The sequence below is a fragment of the Onychomys torridus genome, chromosome 17 (assembly GCF_903995425.1).
Source record: "Onychomys torridus chromosome 17, mOncTor1.1, whole genome shotgun sequence".
NCBI lineage: Eukaryota > Metazoa > Chordata > Mammalia > Rodentia > Cricetidae > Onychomys > Onychomys torridus.
In genome coordinates, this window is record NC_050459.1 from 10,480,525 (window position 1) to 10,498,081 (window position 17,557).

At 49.6% G+C, this 17,557-nt stretch overlaps 1 protein-coding gene and 1 pseudogene across 1 annotated transcript; both read right to left on the minus strand.

Moving 5' to 3' along the window:
- Positions 1-1,666: 1,666 nt before the first annotated feature.
- On the minus strand, positions 1,667-10,336 carry Atp4b (ATPase H+/K+ transporting subunit beta). The gene is made up of 7 exons (XM_036209287.1): positions 10,206-10,336; positions 6,815-6,943; positions 4,847-4,960; positions 4,533-4,732; positions 3,550-3,606; positions 2,289-2,399; positions 1,667-1,828 (listed from the first exon to the last, which is right to left on the minus strand). Exons 1-7 carry the CDS (start codon positions 10,315-10,317, stop codon positions 1,667-1,669), a joined length of 885 nt encoding a protein of 294 aa, XP_036065180.1. The 5' UTR covers positions 10,318-10,336.
- Positions 10,337-14,249: 3,913 nt separating this feature from the next.
- On the minus strand, positions 14,250-14,972 carry LOC118597625 (annotated as a pseudogene).
- Positions 14,973-17,557: the final 2,585 nt, after the last annotated feature.

A 17,557-nucleotide genomic window follows, 5' to 3' on the forward strand; every position in this document is an offset into this window, starting at 1 on the left:
TATTATGTACACAGAAGAGGGTGCCAGATCTCATCACAGATGGCTGTGTGCCACCATGTGGTTGACTGGGAATTGAACTCAGGACCTCTGGAAGAGCAGCCAGTGCTCTCAACTTCTGAGCCATCTCTTCAGCCCCGCCCCCCCACCGCCCCATTTTGAACTTTTAAAAGAGATTTTTGGATTTTTAGAGAGACTGGATATTTTAACGGGATAAACTTTTAACAGCGATGTGTTTGTGTGTCAAGTGACAAGGGATCAATTGTACTGGCTGGTTTTTATGTCATCTTGACACAAGCTAGAGTCATCTTAGAGGAGGGAACCTCAATTGAGAAAATGCTTCCATAAGATTGGGCTGTCGGCAAGCCTGGGGTGATTTTCTTAATTATTCATTGATGTGGGAGGGGCCATCCCATTGTGGGTATTTGACTCACTGTGGGTAGAGTCATCCCTGGGTTCTATAAGAAAGCAGGCTGAGCAAGCCATGAGGGTTAAACCAGTAAGCAGCATCCCTCCATGGCCTCTGCATCAGCTCCTGCCTCCAGGATCCTGCCCTGTTTGAGTTTCGGTCCTGACTTCCTTTGATGATGAACAGCGATGTGGATGTGTAAGCCAAATAAACCCTTCACTCCCCAGTTGGGTCACAGTGTTTCATCACAGCAGTAATAACCCTAATTAAGACAGAGGGCTAGATGTTTTACTTGGCTTGGTCAAATCAGTTGATATTTTGGAAAACAGCTGCTTGCTTGCTAATGGAAATGAAAATGACCCTTTCCCCCAACTCTTGAGTTTCTTTAAAATATTCTACAAGGTGTGGACCATGAAAAGGGTACACAGAATGGTGTATGTAGATAGGTGTCTAGGTCTTACACCCCAGGAAGCCTTGTACCTGTTGCACCGTGGTGTGCATATGCATCCTCCTGGGCTGTGTTTTGTCTCAGTTTGGAAAAGACAAATGCAGGCTCTTTTGATGGGAAGGAGGCATTAGGAAGTGTGAGTATCTTGAAGGAAAGAGTCTAAGACCTTGGAGGCTGAGACTGGAGGTGGCAACTTTGTGCACCAAGTGGCAGGCTGTTTGTGTGGAGCTCTCTGAACATCCCTGCACCTTAATCCATCTCTGGGATACCTGCCTCAGTGGCTGAGGTGCCACCTGTATTGTGGTTGAGATCATAGAAAGGCTTTAAAGAGAAGAGCATTTGGTTCTCGGTAAAATTTTCTCCCGGGTCAGGAAAGACATGCCTTTTCCACACAGGATAAGAATAACTTTAATATAGTTTGTTTTTGTGGCATCCTATAGGTGTTGTAGTCTCAGAAGCACAAATTGGGAATGTGTCATGCTGTGTGACCAGTGTTACACTGAGTTCATATTGAAGTTCAGGAAAGACAGGTGACCACAGGGCGGTAGTACCGACAGATGGGTCACTCTGGGGTTTCTTCAGTGATGACAGGACTCTGGGTTCTTGTGTTAACCCCACAGCTACACTTGGATTGGATTTAGTGTTCAGGGGAGTGCTGGGTGGGAGCACTTCCTGGTGTCAACAGATGGGCAGTGTGGTATCAGCTCTGAATCTTGTTTGAAGTGGCTGTGCACGCTGGCCAGCAGAGGGTGTGCAGTCAAGGGGGAGTGGCCGGCTGGGCATCTGTAGGTGTGGATGACCACTCCAGCTTCTTACTTCTGTATTGTAAGTTTGAACTCCACTTTCCCTTCATATGGGTCATGGGGATTGTCAAAGGTCACGTGGTCTGCCAGGATCTTGCACACGATGATGACTTCTGTATTCTTGGGGATGTTGAGAAGCTTTGCTGCCACCAGAGGGTTACTGTAATGGGGCTGAAGTGGAAGAAGAGGGGGATGAGATGCTTGGAAATAAAGACCCTGGATGTTAAGAAAAACAAGACTAACTGAAGAAGGGGGGGTAGGCATAAAGGACTCTTCTTCGGGTCTATCTTGAGGTAAGGCCTGTTTGGTCCAATGACCCTTGGGTCACAGAGAGACTGGCTTCTGCCGCAGAGCAGGCCAGATAAGAGCAGTGATTCTAGGGGCTGCAGACGGGTTTCTTATTTGTGTTTTCAAGATAAAGATCTCCTTGCAGCCCAGACTGGCCTTGAACTTGCTTCATAGCCAAAACGACTCTGAGCTCCCGATCCTCTTGCCTCCCGCTCCCAAGTGCTAGGACTACAGGTGTGTGCCATTTTGCTCTGCCTTCGTCCTGCTTTTATAGAAGATGGCTTTTCCGTTGCCAGGTCTGGGGGAACTTAGCACGTGCACCGGGGCAGTGAAGCAGACCTACCTGGGCTTTCTTGCCATAGTAGGGGAAGTAGTGGAGACTGAAAGTACCATTGGGTGGGTAGTACTCGACCTGCAGGGGTTCAGTGTCCTTCTGGGGGTTTCGGGGATCATCCTGGGGAGGAGAGAGCACAGCTGAGTCTAGTAAGCTCTGGGCACATGTTCACTTGTGTGCAAGTGCACATGTGAGTTATGCACGTACTGTGTGGCAAACACTGGTGCCAATGCCTGCGATCACATCAAAACTTTGTTGGTGCTTGCACCTGGCCAGCGTTCCTAGTCAGGCCTTAGACCCTGGTGCCTTCTCAAAATGCCAAACCTGCGGTGCTTCCCACCCCACTTATTCTGTCTTAGTGTCTTGGGTGAGCGTTGGAACTGGGGAAGCTGGTGTTTGCTTATTAGCACGTGAGATAAAGTGGACAAGACCAAGGGCTCCTTTGCCAAAACCAGGTGCAGGGTTTGTGCGGTTTTCTGGATTAAGTGTAAACACAGGTTCCTGGGATCTATTTCCTCTCATTGTTGGAGTCAGACCTGCCCAAAGGGTGGCTTACGTTCATCAAGGAACAGTGACCTCTAAGGTCAGCTTGTGTGTGACCAAAATAATTCAAACAGCGAAGAGCAAGCCAACGCCTGAGCCCTAGGGACAGAGCTCCGAGGGGACAGAAGCTCCTTGGGTCACTCATGGGTGTGCCCGTTTGATGTGCTGGTTAGGGATTGGCATTGAAAACAAGCCTTGGAAAACGTTTAGAGAAGGAAAGTTTAGTATTTGATATTGTACCTAGTCATTTTGTAAGAGGGCTTCTCTGCGATCAATGCCACCTAAGTAGACATGCTAAGCCCTATTAAGCAACAATACTGTTGGTGATCTGGAATACTTTTTTTTTTTTTTTTTTTTTCCGAGACAGGGTTTTTCTGTAGCTTTGGAGCCTGTCCTGGACTCGCTCTGTAGACCAGGCTGGCCTCGAACTCATAGAGATCCACATGCCTCTGCCTCCCGAGTGCTGGGATTACAGGCGTGCGCCACCACCGCCCGGCTGGAATACTTTTTGTAAATAAAAAATACAGACCATGTGGTAGCAGAAATGGTGGGCCACCCACCTGGATGTCAGGCTTTCTGAAATGTAAGTAACTGCACAGACCTGGTGAAGGGGAATCCATAGCCACGACATTATTTCTCTGTGCCGTCACTCCAGGCAATGGCTCACATATGGCATATGCCCAGGGTTACCTCGGGTCCCACCCTTCCCAACCCCAGCTGTGCTCACCTGGAATGTGCAGTCCACTCGGGGGGCTGTGTTGTTGCTGGGAAGGAACTTGACAATCTAGAAGAAAGGCTGTGATGTACCCCTGATATGCAGGTGGATACTCACACATGCTTCTGAGCCACCCCCCCCCCACTGTGGTGTAGGAGGGGGGTTGGCAATGGTGGAGGTGGGATAGAGGGGCCCTGGTCACTGGCACAATGTTCTGGTCTGCTGTGGTGATGTGCAGCAGCGTTTCTTGCTGCAGGATGGGTCTACCTACTGCTGTCAGTGGGGTCCCCAGAGCCTCACATTCCTTCCCTAGACTTCTTGAGCCCCAGTCATTGTGCCCTGAGCTCTGTCTGAGCAGGACCTGCCTTTGGCAGGAGTGTCAGATGCTATGTGGACCAGTGCAGCCCTGATCACAGACCACTTGCCAGGCAGCTCTGGGGAGAGCTTCCCAGCTATAGGACTTCATGTTGGGTTTGGTGCATGAGTGTGTGGTTGGCTAAGACCTTGTAAAATGGAAATAATCAGTGAGGCCTATTGGGCCTTCACCTGCCACTCGGTCTCTCAAACAGGGTGACCCTGAGCCCCTCAGCTCTACTGCATTTCTGCCACTTGCTTATTGTGTCTTTGTTCTTAGGACATTGATGGGACTTGCTGCCACTTGGCTTTAGATCCCTCTGAAGCCCCAGCGATTCCTGCAGGACCAACCCTGAAAGACCCCTGATTCTGGTACAGAAGGAGACCACATAGAATGCCCCCAGCTTTCCCCAGCCTGAATCCCCTGCTCGCAAAGATCTCTCCTTTATTAGCCCTGTGTTGTATTTGTAAGACACTGTCTGAGCAGAAAATTCTAGATTGATATTTTAAGAGCTGAACATGATGGATGTGTATGGAGTCAGGGTGGGGCATGGTAAAGGACCCAGGCCCCATCGTTAAGTGTGAGGAGAGGGCTCCTACCACTCCAGGATCCCCTCTAAAGTGGGGCCCTTGATACTCACTCTGTTCATTTTAATAATGAAGCAGGGCTTCCCCTCCTCGAAGCCGAAGCTGGGGTCCACCAGGCCTGAGCAGTTTTGCAGCATGTCTGCAGTGAATTTGCAGGAGAACTTGGTGTGGTTTGGAGCTGCAAAGCTCTCCTGGAAGAAGTACTTTTCAGAGGTACAGTTGATGCTGCCCTGCTGGGATGCCGGTGTGTAGCCTGTGGAACATACACCTTCTCATCAGCCAGACCCACACAGCCCATGGAGGAGGTCCTGAGTCCCCAGGGATTCTCTCAGGAGACAGGCACATGGCTGCATTGGTGTTCACCCACCTGCTAAGAAGTTGTGGAGGGCGTGTGTAAGGCCAGCCCAGGAGCTGTTTTCAGAGACATTGTAGGAAATCTGCAGTCCTCTTTCCCCATACACATCAGGTCTCAAGGTCACACCTGGAAAGAAAGAACACCTCATTGATCGGTTTCTCCAAGCACTCACTTATACTGAGCCCTGGGCCCCAAGGTTGTCCAGTCTCACACAAGCCCCAACCACAGCATCTGAGGTAGAATCAGTTCCTCACCCTCCTAGGAGGGAGCTGCAGGACAGGCACCCTCTAGCCAAGGCAGTAACACTCTAAAGAAGGGCCCAAGAACTCTGAGAACGCAGGTCCTGGGGCCCCTGCCCTCTGCAGAATGCAGGAATGAGAGCCTGTTCTGTCCCTGAGACTCTGGGTGCCCAGGCCCCAGCAATAGTGATGCATGCTCCACAGGGGACTCTGGGCCTGGGGGAGTCATGAGCAAGATTGGTGCAGTGGATGCTAGCCTCTGGGGAGTGCTCCACATAGTCTGCAGGTAGGTCTCCAGGGAAAAGGAATCTGAACACATCAAGTGTTTCACTTGGGGAGGCAGCGTTGTGGCACACACCTTTAATCCCAGCACTCAAAAGATAGAGGCAGGCAGATCTCTATTTGAGACCAGCCTGGTCTACATAGAGAGAGTTCCAGGACAGCCAGGGTTGTCTCAAAGGAAAAAAGAAAAAAAAATTCACTTGGGGCTCAGTGGTTAAGAGCACAGGGTGCTCTTCCAAAGGACCCAGGCGGGTTAGATTCCTAGCATCCACATTGCAACTCACAACCATCTGTAACTCAAGTTCCAGGACATCTGATACCTTTTGCCAGCTTCTGTAGCCACTAGGCACACATGTACAGGTGCACAGAGAGACATGCAGGCAAAACACCTATGCTCATAAAAACAAACAAACAAATGTAAAAATACCTTTTAAACACTTGTGCTACAAGAAAGCTCAGCAGGTAAAGGTGCTTGCCACCCAGTCTTGGTGACCTGAATGTGATGCCTGGAACCACATAGTGGAAAGAGAGAACCAACTCCTGAGGGTTGTCTTCTCTTTGCACATGTGCTGTGGCGTGCGTGCCTACATACCTACCCCCCCACACATGAATAAATGAACAATTGTAAAAAACACTTTTAAAATACCGCACTGATTCTAATTGGGTGCAAAACCATTTTTAATAGGTTAGGTGTAAAAGAGAGAGAGATGTCACCGAGTGACTTGCAGTCTGCTGTACATCCGCTGCGTGTGGTCTTGGTTCTGCTAACAGATGGGATGTAGGGATATGAGTTCATGGTGCAGACTCATGCACAAGTGGCCTGGAGCCACCCTGCCCATCTCTGTCTTTCTCTAGTGCTGATGCACTACTCCCTGACCCCTTTTACGTGACATCACTCATTCTTTCCACAAACACTATGTGGCCTTTGGTGGGGAATAATCCACAATGTGCTCAGCCTGGCTCATTCATGTGGCTGGCTTTCTGTTTATGTGAGCCAGGGCTTTGCTGTTTTTATGGGTGTTATGAAGAGAACAGCTGTTAAAGATTTAAAGGGAAAGGACTTGTTTTTCATGTTTCTCAGCCTCAGATGACTGGGTCTCATCTCGAGACTCATCCATCCCGGGGATTAGTGAGCAAGTGGGTGTTTCCACCCCAGATCTTTCTCCTAGGAACCCCAGACCTACTCCCTGCCAGCAATCTCTTGTGTATTCTGCAGACACTCCCCCGTGTGTGCATAAGCATAAAATGCTAGTGCACAGGCTTTTTGTCCCAGTGACCCTCCCTCCTAAAACTAAAGCCAAAGTCAGACTTTGCAATTTAGGGTCATTGTCCCTATTGGGAAGCTGTGGGACCCCCGTCCTGGGTGTGTATTGGGGGGGAAGGGACTCAGTGCTGTGCCCTGTTTTGTGTTCCCCAAGAGCGTTGCCAAAGCCCCCCCCCCCCCCCCCCCGATGCTTACCTGGTGACTTTAACTGGTCCTGGTAGTCTGGGGTATAGGGGTCGATGGTCTGCATCAGCACATAGATGCACAAGGCAAAGAGCCCCGTCATGACCACATAGAAAGCTGCATAGTAGAGGCTGATCCACACTGCGAAGAGAGGGGTGGAAGCAGCAGCCTCAGCTGTGGCGATGTACTCGGCACAGGCCCACTGTGTCCGCCATCTCCAGCACAGAGCGCAGCTGGTGGCATGCAATGCACTCACGATGCTGTACCATCAGCACGTCTCCTGAGTTCCACAACTTCCTCATCCAAGTGAGTTCTTTGGCACCCTCTTACCCTTGCTCTCTAGTTCTGGAACTCATCACCCTACACCATCTCTGATCCCCCCCCCCCCCACCAAACACAACTACAGGGTATGTTCATAGCCTTATGTGGGCTCCTGTCGCATTAGTGGCAACTACGTGTGCTTGGTTTGCTGATCACTATATCTACAGCCATCATGGCAGGATCCCAGAGCCTGTTCTGCTCCCTGGAGTTCCTGTTGCTTCCCACACTACAGGAAGGGAAAGGCAGAGAAAGGTAGCTGCTGGCCACAGTGACCGCCAGTGCATGGTATGGCTGGGAAGGGCTATGGCTGAGTATATCTCGATTGTGCTCTGAGGACCTGGCGGGTACTTGCCCTGTGTCCTGCAGAGAAGAAGGTTAGTAGGCATGCTGGGCAGGCCCAGCTCCTGTGGCTCCCAGCACTGTGGTTTAAGCATCAGTGGAAGGAGATGTTCCAACCGCAGTGTGAGCCAGGATCCCTGGGCTCATGAAGACCCCTTTGATGATGTTCCTTTTGAGTCAGGGTGACTACACCCATCTGGGGTATGGCCTTAGACTTGGGCTACTCTGAAGTCCCCACAGTTGTGTTTGAATGATTTCTAGCCATGGGAGCCACTGCTAAGAAACATGTTGTCAGAAGGGGGTCTTTGTGCTGCATGGTTTTGGTCTTCCTGGGAAGGTCCCTAAGAACATGGGATGCTCCTTCCAAATGCACGATGTGGGTGTGGCTTTCTCCCAATAAGTGTTTCTTCAGTGATCCAAAAAGTGACTAAAGAGCAGGATGAGCTGGGCAGTGGTGACGCACGCCTTTAATCCTAGCACTTGGGAGGCAGAACCAGGTGGATCTCTGTGAGTTCGAGGCCAACCTGGGCTACCAAGTGAGTTCCAGGAAAAAGGCGCAAAGCTACACAGAGAAACCCTGTCTCAAAAAAACTAAAAAAAAAAACAACAACAACAACAACAACAAAAAAAAAACCAATAAAAACAAGCAGGACGAAGTCAGTGGGGACAGAGATGGTGGGGGGTCACAAGCTGGAGACCAGCTATGGGATTGGGGTCAACATAGCAGTTGTCTATTTCAGAACTGTGGTTCTGTGGAGACCTTGTACTCTACTTGGGTTTGAATGTTGTAGTGGCCGATGGCTGGCCTGCCCTGTGCTTATAGGATTGTCAGGGCTGTACACCCACCTAGCGTCATGGTCTACGGGGTGGGTGCCCAGCAGAGGGAGATCTCCCATTGCAGGGCTGACATGGTCACTACAGGTTCCTACCTGATGTGGCTTCTGTCTAACTCATCTACCTTCCCGGGACCTGAGCGCCCACGGGTAGACTCTGAGCTGTGCTGCTTGTCTATCTTGCCTCACAAGCTCTCTTCCTGACTATTCAGCTCATGGGTGTGGGCCAGAGCTCAGCATCTCCCAGGTGCAGATGAAGGATCCCAACTTTGCTACCATCAGGCTTGGCTCCCCCAAGTGGGCAATGCCATGGACCCTCACAGCTTAGGAACTACTGGTGGTCAGAGTTCCATGTCACACAGAGAAAGAGTGTGGCCCCGGTAACACGGTGTGCCCCAAGTCACTGTGACCCCTGCTGTTCTCAGCCTGTGGTCTCCAGCCCCCATTTCCTCTGAGCACCGCGTGCGCCTCTTCCCCTAAGAGTGACTTGCTCCACTCCTTTGTTTCTGCCATCTCCCTTGAGACTGTCATCCCCAGACACCGAGGCCAAGTCCTCGGGTCAGGCTGTGAAACATTCCAGAAAGTTCTGAGTGACACTGAAGCCATCAAGGAGACTTGCAGGAAGCTTGGCAGCTAGAACAGCCCACCACACAAGGTTCCTGAGGGGCTAGCTGGCAGCCCCGTCATCTGCCCCAGGATCCCATCTGCTGGTGACCCACTTCCTGGAATGGTCCCAGGACCAGCGCTGCTTCTGTTTCCCACTGGTGCTCGGTGACTTCCCGTTTCCTCTCTGCTCTGGAATTTATTGTATTTTCCCTAAGTTGGCAGAGACTCAGGGGTGCTCTCTGCTGCTGGGGGGCCTCAGGGTCTTGAGGAGGGAGTGCCCTGTCTCCTTCTCCATGAACAGTGTATGCTTTTCATGTGGTAGCACATCCAAGCTGGGCTGAGGCTGGCTGAGTTGTCGCAGAGTTGAGGATGAGGTATCACCCTCTGTGAGTGTACGCTCATCTCGATTCTCAAGGCCCCCGAGATGGGTGGTAAAAGGCCAGCCAAAATAGCCTTTAATGTGTGCACAGACCTTAAGGACCTTGGACTGTATCCCCATATGACTGCTGTGGGGACCCAAAGGAACAGGCCTGGGGATGCCTTCTAAGGAGCAAGGTGGCACAGACCCTGTATTCCCCAGTGATGTAGCCTTGCAAAGCCCTCACTGCACCCCTCCAAGCTCTGTCTGTAACTCCCATGTCATGGGTCCTGGAAAGCCTGGGAGACTTTCACTCTTTGGGGCCTCAGCAGTACTTCCTGTTTGTGGAAGACATACTCTGTGAGGGGACGTCCTGAACAGGTGCTCAGCCTGCTAGTCTGTGAGGACTTTTCTGTTCCTACAGTGGCCCCAGAAGAAAGGGTCCCCCAGGTTACCACAGGCCAGCCGTAAGGAAGGGACTCTGTGGATATATCTACCGAGCTCACCTATTCCACACTTGAGGATGATAGTGGCACAGGGCACTTCAGAGGCAGCCTGGGAATCAGGGAGGTCTCCAAATATGCCAGCATGTTAGCATCACGGCAATTCTTACAACAGAACAAACCCATTGAAGTAAATCCCTGCCTCCCAAATTATCTGAACAAGAAGCTACCATTGCTTGCTATAACTTTAAAAAGTATTAGTTTCAGAAAGAGCTTTAAAATGATGTTTCAAAATTATGGATGAAAAGTTGGGGTCAGTCTTGGACCTGCATTGCAGGTGCTGCGGAGTCTGATCCTCAGGGCCACCTGGGGGACCCTGGCTTCCTGCTGGGAGGTGAGGCATGGCTTGCAGTGTGGTCCCAGGTGCCCCCTCAGGGCCTGGATCCTGCTGTCTGCTAGCCCCCTGCTTCACCCCGTGCCCCCTTCACATGGCCCACACCTACCCCACCGGGCTGGGGTGCGGCCCAGCATCTGCCCAGTGTCCGGGTTCCAACAGTAGTGCCGGAATTCGGCCATGCGCTGACTGCATGACTTCTTCTCTTGCAGGGCTGCCATGTCCTCTCCCGCTTGCCTGGACTGGGCCCAGGAAGCGTCCTCTGAGGCTTATAGTCTCCTCTGCATGAGGCCAAAGGCATCAGAGCCAGCTATCAGCTCCCCACTATCACCTCTACAAACACAAGGGAGGGTTGGGGCTCACCTGATATCTGCCCTCTACTGTCTCAGAAGTCAGTTGGTCCTTGGGATGCCCTTGGCCGACAACTTAATCTGCCCTGATAGTAACTGAAGAGAAGTGTTTCCGGTATGACCAGCTTTCCAGGTTGTGCCTCATCTCTCTTTCAGGAGGGGAAACACAAACTGGTACCTTCCAGGCCAAAGGCCACAGGCCTGAGACCTGTCACCCTGCCGTTCAGGTCCCTGGGGCCTTGAACTGTTTCCTTAAGGCTCCCCTTCTCATTAGGATGGTAGAGAATTTGCCTGAAACGTGCCCACAACTGCCTGGAGTGGCCTTACAGCCCCGCCTTTCTCAAGAGTTTTTACCTGCTGGTGGTGGTCGGGCCAGAGTCACAGAGGGGACGGGTAAAGGAGAGCGGTGAGCCAAGATGGAGGCGCTGTCAGGGAGGGCTCCTGTCTTCCACTCTCTGCTGTGAGGCTAATGCCCCCTTCTCTTTGCTGGAAGTAGGACCGGCGAGCGTGCCTTTAAGATTCCTTGTGTCTGGAGAGAATCCCACTCATGGGGTCCGCAGGTGCTCCTGGGTTTTGTTAGTTCTGTCCCAGCTTCTGCTGATGAGGTTCTGATTTGGAGCTACTGGGCGGAGTGTTTCTCAGAGCCTGAGGGGCTGCTGGCAGTTGCGCGAAGGTCCAGCTCAAGAGCATAAGTGGAAAACACACAAGGGCTTCAAATGCTGGATGCCTGTCCCCACCTGGAACTCTAGACGTGTTCCTCTGCCACTGTCGGTGCGCCAGATGGGAAGAGCTCCCTAAATGCTCTGAATGTGCCACCAACTCAAGTTGAAAGCAGTGTCTACTGGCCAGGTGTCTACTCCCTCCTGAAAGGGAGGATCAGCCAAGGATCAGCAGGATGTGCCCTGCACCTTTTCAAATGTACCTAAGACAAACCTGGCCATGTGAACCGTCACCACCAGGAGCTCATTGTTGTCACATCTACACAGGCTTTCCCTCTTAGTGACCACATAACCAAACTGGCTTCTTTGTGAAGAAGAACAACCACTGAAAAACCATGTAGCTTTTAGTTTGCACCTCCCAATATGGTTTAGTCATCTGCAAACAGACACTCTAAAATTTAAATGGGTTTACATCCTTGTAGCTTGGATGCTTATAACTGCTCAGTGGACCAATCCTGCACATTCTTTTTGGCACAGACCCACTTATGATGTTAGGATTTTAAAAGCAAGTGAATGGCAGTGGCTGAGATCTAGTTGCTTATAGCCTGTGGGTCTGGGGTCTATGTGTAGGGACACAACAGTGCCTGTCAACCTAGGGCCCATCTTATATGTGCCTAAGAGTGCCACATGGACTTGGATACAGATGTGCAGGGTCTGGAAATTGCTTATAGTCCTGGAGCCAGATGTGTGGGCACTTGAAGATATCTGTGGGGCTAGAGCTGACATGTGTAGACCCAAGCATGGGGATTGGCAAACAGGGCCCTGAAGGGATCTATGCGCCATAGCCATGGTCTGTTAGTGAGCATGGAAATGCTCTATGTGTGAACAAAATGTGAGTTATTTCTGAATCCCATTGAGCTCCATCTTTCCACCTCTGAGTTTCCGGACCACACACGGATTGTCAAAGTGACCGACAATTGGGGGAGCAGTAGCTGAGATCTTGGTAGAGGGCAGTTTTCCCACAGTGTGCTCTGAGAACATGGAACTTGGTGCCCCACAAAACAGCTCCAGAAAAAGGAGCCCTAGACTTTGACCCCGCCTGGCGGTGTGTAACTCCCATCTCCTCCACATGATGTTAGAGGCCAGAATAAAAATCTCACAATGATTTTACGGTGCTGAAAGAGAGGGCTGAAGACATGGCTCAGTGGTTAAGAGCATTGGCTGCTCTTACAGAGGTCCTGGGCTCTGTTCTCAGCATCTACATGGCAGCTCACAACCATCCCTAACTCCAGTTCCAGGGGGTCCAGTTCCCTCTTCTGACCTCCTTGGGTACATGTAGTGCACTTATATACATGCTGGCAAGATACTCATACATATGAAAGAAAAATAAATCTTCTAAAAGTGCAGAAAGAAGCGGGGTGGTGGTAGGCACACCTTTAACCCCAGCACTCGGGAGGCAGAGCCAGGCAGATCTCTGTGAGTTCGAGGCCAGCCTGGGCTATAGAATGAGTTCCAGGAAAGGTGCAAAGCTACACAGAGAAACCCTGTCTCGAAAAACAAAACCAAAAACAAACAGAAAGTGCAGAAAGAAAAGAATGATCAAGCCAGAATCCCAAGTCTAGAAAAAAAAATCTTTAGGGCTAAAGGGAAAGTCTAGACGTCGTCAAAGGAAGGAAAATTAGAGAGTGGTGACTAGGGGCCTCAGGGCTGATGCCACTGCGTCTGGGAGGCAATCTAGACAGGCTGGAGTAAAGTAGGCGAGGGGGGAAGCCACCCAAGCTCTGCTTTGTCCTGAGCCATAGCAAACGGGATCTTTGTTCTCCTCTTCCTCATAAGCTCCAGCTCTGGCTTTGTGTGAGGATAGGCTCCCGGGCTCCGGGCCTTTGGCTGTTGGAGAGAAGCAGGAAGATTTTAGGGCAGATCTGGGACCTTCTCAAACTGAAGACAGAGGAACTCCCTTTGTCAGCTTCAGACCCATGGGAACCAGATGGACAGTGGGACAAAGACCGTGGATGACAGCAAAGCCGTATTTCCAAACGAGGCACAGAACATCCACAGATGACTGTCAGCAGTGTACTCAGCGACGCAGGCTCTGGGAAGGGAGGCTCAGGGACGATGACATGTGCCCTCTAGTAACTCCATGAATTCATTTCCACTGGACTTTGATATGGAGGGAAGGACCCAAGAAAGCACCTGCCTCCACCAACTCCTTCCGTTAATCAGGAGTGGGCACCACGGAGAGAACACAGGAAATTACAAGGGTATCTTAAAGCAGGTCGGCCATATGACCCAGCTATACCCCACTGCTTATTCACCCACAGGACCCTAAGGCAGCACATCCCAGGGATGCTCGCATGTCAATGTTTATTTCAGCTGTATTTGCAACAGCTGAGTTACAGGAGCAGTGTAAGGGTTCGACAGCAGAGGAATGATCAAAGAATATAAGCGATGTGGGTTTTTTTTTTCACACACGTGCACACACACACACACACACACACACAAATGATGTCATTTGCAAGAAAAGAGATGTAACAAGATAATCAAGTGAATTAATAGTCTCTCTCTCTCTCTCTCTCTCTCTCTCTCTCTCTCTCTCTCTCACACACACACACACACACACACACACACACACACACACACAAGTCCCTGACAACACAACACAAATTTCTTCCAAAAAGAGAGTCTGCCCCGTGCGTGGTGTGGCCCTGGATCTGGCCATGGTGGGGTTTGGAGCAAAGTGTGCTAAAAGCTTTTCACCCTGAGATCTCATGCAAAACAAAACATGAACACATTAGGCTTTCCTGGTGCTATTTTGATGATGTTTTCCATTAATAAAGTAAAATTGAAGATTATTTGTTCACAAGGTTTATGGTTCCATGATTCTTAAGAACTGCTTTGTTGTAGACGATTTATTACACCTTGTCAGAAGTGAATGTCTGCTTCAGAGGACACTATCCTGCCTTGTGTTCCCCTGTACGACTCATTACACTTGTGAATTTAGATTCAACCCATCTCCTCTGCTAGCAAATCCCAAAGCCCATTAGTGTTTGTATACATGATGGTATCTTCAAAGAAAGAGAAAATGTGGAATTTGCAGAGACTGGTGCCTTCTTCTGATCATCTTTTCTTACATTTTTTTTTGTCTTACTTAGTTTTTATTCATAATCATAAACTTAACTCTGCAATCCAGCTAGACTTGGAGGGGAGTAAGGAGAATACGGAACCTAGAGAACTTCAGTACAGGGAATTTTGAGCAGATGGGGTGGGGGGCTCTCCTGAGCTACAGAAGGAATGGTCTGGTGGGTCAGAAGCCCACAAGTCGAAAGAGTTAGAGTTGTCCACAGAGGAAATGGTGGTCTTCTTGCTGGTCTTGGCATTCCTGGACCCCAAATGCTCTGTGGCTTCCATGACATTCATGCCTTCCTTCACCTTCCCAAGACCACGTGTTCGCCGTCTGACCACTCAGTCTTGGCGGTGCAGATGAAAAACTGGGAATCAGTTGGGTGGTGGCGGCGGCGCAAACCTTTAATCCCAGCACTCGGGAGGCAGAGCCAGGTGAATCTCTGTGAGTTCGAGGCCAGCCTGGTCTACAAAGCAAGATCCAGGGCAGGCACCAAAACTACACAGAGAAACCCTGTCTCAAAACAAACAAACAAACAAAAAACACCAAAAAACCAAAACACCACCACCACCACCACCAACAACAACAAAAAACTGGGAACCATTTGTGTGTGATCCAGCATCTGCCATGGACAAGATGCCAGGACCTGTATGCTTCAGGATGAAGTTCTCATCCTCAAATTTCTCCCTGTAGATGGACCCACCTCCAGTGCCATTATGACGTGTGAAGTCACCTCCCTGGCACATGAATCCTGGAATGATTCTGTGAAAGGAGGAACCTTATATCTAATTTTTTTTTCTCTCAGTGCTCAGAGCATGGAAGTTTTCTGCTGTCTTTGAAACTGTCTGCAAATAACTCAAGGAGACACAGCCCAAGGGCTCGTCATCAGCCGAGACAGGAATGTGGGGTTGCTATGGCTGCGGCCAAGCCCCTTTCTTGCATTTTTATTTGTTTATCAGGGAAGGGGTCACACATGTGCTGCGGCATGTGTGTGGCAGAGGGCAACTTGAGGGAGGGGGTTCTCTCCTTCCACTATGTGGGTCCCAAGGATCAAGCTCAGGTTGTCAGGCTTGGCAGCAGACACCTCTGCCCATTGAGCCATATTGCTGACCCAAATTATTGCAAACTCTCCTCCCTTTTTTCATTTAAAACTTCAATATTTATCATTAGTGTGAGTGTATCTGTGTTTATAGTGTGTGTGTGTTTAAAATGTGTGTGTTTATAACTGTGTGTGAGTGTATGTGTATTTATTGTGTATGTGTGTGTGAGTATATGTGTGATTATAGTGTGTGTGTTTATGTGTGTGAATGCATGTGTATTTACTGTGTATGTGCATTTATAGTGTGAGTATATGTGTGTTTATAGTGTGTGTGAGTGTATGTGTATTTGTTATGCATGTGTGTTTATAGTGTGTGTGTGTGAGTGTGCAACTTTGTGGCGTTGGCTCCCTTCTTCCATCCTTATATTTCAACAAATGCTGCTGAAGTAGTTGGACTTTCATTAGGAAACGAAATGCCTCAACTAAATCTCACGCCTTTTACAAATGAACTCAAAGCGGATCATGAACTTGCATGTAAAGAGGAAATCATAACCTTCAGGAAAAGACGTGAACCAACATCTTTGAACCTAGGGCTAGTCAAAGAGCCCTTACACCCAACACCAAGAAAGGAATCTATAAAAAGAAATCTGTAAATTGGATAGAACAACTTCTGCCTGTGAAAGCCCAGGTATAAATGAAAAGACATGTTGCCACCTGGAGAAGACATTTGAAAAGGACCCGTGTGATCCAGGACCAGGCGAAGGACCAACATGCAAAGGATGCTTCAGATCCAATGATAAAAAACAGCCCCACAATTAGAATATGGTAGGAAGATACTAGAAAATGCTACCTAAAGTGGAGGCATGGCTGGCACACTGGCCTCTAGGAAAGTAATCTCTGTGGTTAACCCCTGGGGAAAGGTAAATTAAAACTGGTTCAGTGGTTAAGAGCACTGGTTGCTCTTCCAGAGGTCTTGAGTTCGAGTCCCAGCACCCCCATGGCGGCTCACAACCATCTATAATGAGATCTGGTGCCCTCTTCTGGCCTGCAGGTGTACATGCAGGCAGAGCACTCACGCATTAAACAATACAGAAATAAATAAAATTTAAGAAACCGGCAAAGAACAAAGAAATAATTTCATTTTCAGGAAAATAGGTGGAGCTGGATAGTATCATGTTGAGTGAAATAAGACAGACTCAGAAAGAGAAGTGTCACATTGCTTTCTGACATATACAGAAACTAGATAAAAATAGAAACACATATTCCCAGAGACGCGAAAATAGAAGGGGGCTATTTGGGAAGGAAATGAGTGGGAAGAGGAGGGAGATCAGAGAGTAATAGTGGTGAATATGTTCGGGGTCCATTGTACATGCATGAAAATGTCACGGTGGCTGCTGGTGGGAATGAAAGGCACATCTGGAAATCGCAGTCCCGTGGAGGATGTGAGTGTCTGGCTTCAGTGGCTGCTGGTGGGAATGAAAGGCACATCTGGAAATCGCAGTCCCGTGGAGGATGTGAGTGTCTGGCTTCAGTGGCTGCTGGTGGGAATGAAAGGCACATCTGGAAATCAGCTTGTCAGTTGTTTTTAGAGCAAACACATAGCTACCCAGAATTACACTCTTGGACATTTATCCCAAAGAAGTAGAAGTTTACACACAAAAATACAATAATGCTTACAATAGTTTTGTGTATAATAGCCCAAACCTGGAAAGAATTCCAAAGGTCCTTCTCTGGATGCCTGGTTAGACCGTGGAGCATCTCCATGGAACACGGAACAGTATTCAGCCACAAGAAGAAAGAGGCTCTGGGTACCTGCCATCCACTTCTAGAGAATTCCCTGAGAGGGGAATGCTAGTCCCCCAAAGGGCCCAGACTCACACAGCACCCTTTGAGTGGCACAATGTAACCACAGAGAGTGGGCTTGTGGGCCCCTGGGGGCTGAGGGTGTGGGAAAGGCTTTGTCTACAAAGGGCACCCCAAGGGTCCTGGTGCCATAGGTACCCTGAGTCTAATGCTGCCACGTCAGATATTTGCTAGGATGCTGTGATGAAATTTGGGGGGAATATTACTGTTGAGGGATCACTCTCCTTATTCCCCCTCCATCTCTCACTCCCCCCGCAGCTGTATGTGCTCTGCCATTACCTCAAAAGTTTAACTGAACAAGGACACCCAGAGATGAGTTTGGGAGAAACTATATACTCCACTCCTCTGTCTGAATATTCTGGACCGGAACCAAACTTGTCCAACTTTGGTCACCAAATCATCCTTGGTCCCTTCTGCAAAGGGCCTTCC